Below are 4,328 nucleotides of genomic sequence, written 5' to 3' on the forward strand. Positions count from 1 at the left end.
TGTCATCGCTTCAGCATCTTTGAAACCCTGCAAGCATCAATAAACAAGTGCGGGGTTTCTCTAGCAGCAACCCACAGCCTGGGGAAAGCCACAGCCGAGAAAGCCCTTACGTGGAGGTTTACTCAGACCTTAAGTGGATTTGCAATTAGACAACAGCAAAATGTCAGACTGCTCTTATCGTCACTGTGCTTCACAGGTCTTTCACAATCACAGCATAGTTGCTGTTTCCAAGTGCTGCACGGCCACCGTGCTCCAGGGCCAAGCAATGCACTGAGCAAACAGTTTCAGCAAACCAACAATGAGCCTGCGGCAGATATTCAGCTACAGAGCTGCTGCAGGTCTCTGGGGTCAAACAAAGCGGTCCTGCCACCTTCGTCCCTTTCACAGGGAGACACCATTCTCTTCGGCCGACCATCTAGCACGCAGACCCAAGTGCAGGTGAAGCTCTCTACCTGAAGTACACCAGAGGATGAGGCTGTGCCAGATGCAGGGATCTGCCCCTTCCCCGGGAACACCGGGAGGAACTACAGCAGACAGCCGGACATCCCGAACAGATCGGCTGAGCCTGACAGCCTCCAGAAAGGAAGGGCAGCAGCAGGCCTGCTGTTTATCAAATCTGTAAACAAGCTATGGAAGATATGCAGTGCAGAACATATCTGCAATGAGAATGGCTTTCCCACTGCTCAGTACTTCTCCTCTCCTGCAGGTTCCCCAGACCTTCCCTGTGGCACCTGGCACAGACTGGCAGTGACCTGCCTGCTCAGCAACGACCTACTCAGCTCAGAGTGAGACGGCTGGGAGATGGATTGATTTTGACAGTAAAGCGTGAGATGCAGAGAGAGCTTCTCACACATTCTCACAACTCACTTCCAGACAGAGAAGTAGTGAGTTCACAAAATAAATGAGTGTGCAACCTGAGACTGCTTCAGTAGCTGTCTTCTGCTGTCACTATGGATTTAAGATGTTGTCAACCAGTCGCACAGTCAGCCCAAGGCCCCGGGACACCTTCCGCAGCAACATCACGGACAGCTTTGCCCATCGGTGAGCTGTTCTCAGAACATCAGTGCCACCCAGCAGAAGGAACAGTTGTCATTGAGGACGGAGCAGAGATTACTAGATTACTACAGCTTGTGCACAAAAGCAGTGGAATTTCATCGGCAGAAGCAACGATAAAAGGCAGTGATCTGATTCATCTGTCAAGAGCCCCAGAATACAAAAATGTCTGCAAACACGACAAGCCACGCATTTGTAACTTCATTTACAGTGCTTTTACTCAACTGCTGCTCTGTCCTGAGCGGAATTGAGCCCCAGTTCTTGGAACAAAACGAAGCACGTAGGAAAGCAAATATGTTTATTTCAGTCTGCTGAGTGTTTGCTAACCGCAGCGTGTCAGTGCTTTATGACTTTGATAACTTTACTCTGCTTTGGTCTTCCTTGTGTAACTGATCTTAGCAATTGAGTTTCATTATCACATATCTTTGGAAACTAAACAGAGTGAACCACACCACTGACAGCTGACGGGCCATTACCAGGCTCTTTACAAGGAAGGAGGCAGTGGGCAGCCCTGCATTTTTCAGGGTTTGTCAGTGTGGTCTCAAACTTCAGCACTTATCTCAAAACAGGGTGATGTTTCCCATCTGGATGATAAGCCCACATGCCGATCAGACAACCTCGTGACAGCCACTCCGGGAGGTTCAAAGCCCTCTATAGAAGCAGTGTGACAGCTCAAAGCAAACCTCTGTGTGGAGCATTCAGACACAGGATGAATCCCCAGTGTGACACAACAAATCTCTTGAGCGTCTGCTTTTGGAGAATGCCCCAAAGCATCTTCTCCAAGGAGACATCTCTGCTTTATGGGTAAGACAGCACTGATGCTTTCTCTTACCTGAAGCTTCCCAACCAGCCATGTGGGAAAGCAAGGTCCAGAAAGAAATGAACTTAATACCTAAAAATATGCTTACCTAAAATACAAGATACTCCATAAGCAAAAAGTTTTTTTTTTTTGTAAATGGGAGGTAGCAGAGATTCTAGAGAAATGTGCTTCCATATGAAAGGTACACAAACACCATAGTGATGGGCATCACCATGTATAAACAAAACAGATGCTTGGCCAGCAAGATTTCCACTCTGAAGAGGAACTAAACTCTCCTTTAGGCTCATGCAGATCACGGGAATCCTCATGGGAAACCCAGGGATACAATTTCTCCGTGTATCTCTGCTGCCACACACCTCTACCCATCCACAGTGCCCATGTCACCACTGTGGGGTTGTTCCCCCCTCCTCAGGGCTGCCCCAGGACTCACCACTCGGGGCTTCTGCTGGTCCAGAGTCTGCAGAAAGGCAGGTGCCTGGTCCAGGGTGCGCTCAGGGTCACTGGAGATGTCCTCCTCAGACTCTTCCCAGGATGATGAGAAGCCAGTGGAAGAGGCTGATGATGAGGACAGCTTCCGGACAGGCAGGCTGCTGGGAGGCACGGCTCCTGCCTCCTCCTCTGGGCCTCCCAGGTCTGTGATGATGACGGCAGGGATGCTACCACCAATGACTGGGTACTGGCCCTCCTGTCCTGAGGTGGCCATCACCACCTCACCTCGCTGCGGGCTGGGATCTGATGGCTCCATCCCCACCACCTGCCCCTCCATCACCACAAGGCCCGCGGTGCTCGGCTGATCCTGGGCCCTACCAGTGTCTGGATTCTTGCTCTCCCCATAGGCCCGTGGCCGGGGTCCTGTGCCAAGCCCCATCATCGGCACCGTGGGGCTGGCAGGCCGGGATGAGGATGGCCGGGGTGAAGAAGGCCGAGGCGAGGATGGCCGAGGTGAGGATGGCTGGGGCGAAGACGGCCGAGGAGAGGATGGCAGGGGGTTCCACAGCGAGTGGGCCCCAGAGCTGTGTGCCTGGATGTGTGCCTCGAAGAGCCCCACTTTCTGGTTCACCTGAACGTTGTGCAGCTCTCGCTGCAGGCGCCGTGCCGCAGGGGAGCCTGGTGGCCTATCTCCTCCCCGACTGCCCCGCCGGCCCCCAGGGCTGCCCAGCTGTGGAGGGGGCTCCTCAGGTGGAGGGAAAAGGAACGCGGAGCTGAGGCGTGGGGAGCGGGGCGGCGCAATGGTTGGGCTGAAGGCAGGGAGCGGGCAGCAGCTGCCAGCTGTCTCGGGGGTCCTGGGCAGCGCTTGCCTGGAGGGAGGTGGTGTCTTGCTCCCGCTGCTTTTCACCTCACTACTGCTATTCATCATCACCAAGCTATTGAGCGCATAGCAGTACACAGCCATAGTAGTCAGCCGGGGCGCACAGGCAGGCTGCCGCCTCGGCACTCAGGCTCAGCGGGGCTGCCGGGGCTCTCTCCACACCAGGATCAGCAGCATCGCCAGGGAGCAGCAGGGGAGCTGGGCTGGTTCTGGTCCGCAGCTCCATAAAACGGGATGCCTACAGAGAGGGAGAGGGAAAAATGAGAGGGACTATGTGCACAGCGGGCAGCCATTCCAGCAAGAGTTAGGGAGTGGGGCCAAACCAGTGGGAGCTGAAAGTTGGAAGCTTCTGAGTGCTTGTTCCAAAAGCTGGCATTTTTGGAGGGAAGTGAAAAAGTCCAAACAGCTCAAATTTGCCACCTTCTGGTTTGTCACCTACACCCAGTCTCATTCAGTGATTTCATTCAATGACACCTGCCTGCCCAATTGGGGACCACATCCCCACCACCCTGCCCACCTATATGCAACAGCACGGGTGTGCACAGCTGCACGCGTGCTCTGTCCCATTTCCCTGCACACACCCCCTGGCCTTTGCAGCTGCCCCATTAACAGCCCGCGTCCCGCTCACGAAGGCAGCTGGGGGCGGCAGCTCTGCGTGCACGCAAGAGGGGCTCTGCTTTTGCCTCCTGGCGTTCCTCTGCTCTCCTGCCTGCCTTGCTTTGTGCCCGTTTGTTCCGTACGCCTCCGGAGCCGCAATCCTCATCCCGTGCCCGGCGATGGGAACCCCACGACATCCACACAGAAACGCAACCTACGCAAGGGTGTGGGCTTGTTTATGCCCCTATGTGCTAACCCCGGCGACGGGAGTACACTTCTTCGGAAGTGCCGTGATGCCACCACACGCGCCCCCAGCGCGACTCCGGGCAGATAAGCGCCCCCAGGTTTCCGCGCAGCCCCCGGCACCTGGAACCCGGCTCCGTCCCCTCCCGCCTTCCTCCTCCCTCCCGGCCCTCCCGGAGGGCAGCCCGGGCCGCCCGGAGGAGCTTACCTGGAGCAGGCTCTGCGCCCGCCTCAGTGCGCGCCGCCCCGCCAGCCGCAGCGCGCTGCCGGAGCCATCTCCGCGGGCGCGGTGCGCGCTGCGCCGTC

General features: G+C 56.0%; 1 protein-coding gene across 1 annotated transcript in view; it reads right to left on the bottom strand.

Moving 5' to 3' along the window:
• Nucleotides 1-4,303, bottom strand: part of LOC122194271 (inositol-trisphosphate 3-kinase B-like) — a 50,358-nt gene extending 46,055 nt beyond the window's left edge. The window contains exons 1-2 of the mRNA XM_042895220.1: nucleotides 4,231-4,303; nucleotides 2,304-3,420 (exon numbers count right to left, since the gene is read on the bottom strand). Of these exons, the coding sequence (XP_042751154.1) occupies nucleotides 2,304-3,266 (963 nt within the window). The 5' untranslated portion in view covers nucleotides 3,267-3,420; nucleotides 4,231-4,303. The remainder of the gene's footprint in view (nucleotides 1-2,303; nucleotides 3,421-4,230) is intronic.
• Between the last annotated feature and the right edge of the window lie 25 nt (nucleotides 4,304-4,328).

The sequence above is a fragment of the Lagopus leucura genome, unplaced genomic scaffold (assembly GCF_019238085.1).
Source record: "Lagopus leucura isolate 7727_CA_CO unplaced genomic scaffold, USGS_WTPT01 Super-Scaffold_73, whole genome shotgun sequence".
NCBI lineage: Eukaryota > Metazoa > Chordata > Aves > Galliformes > Phasianidae > Lagopus > Lagopus leucura.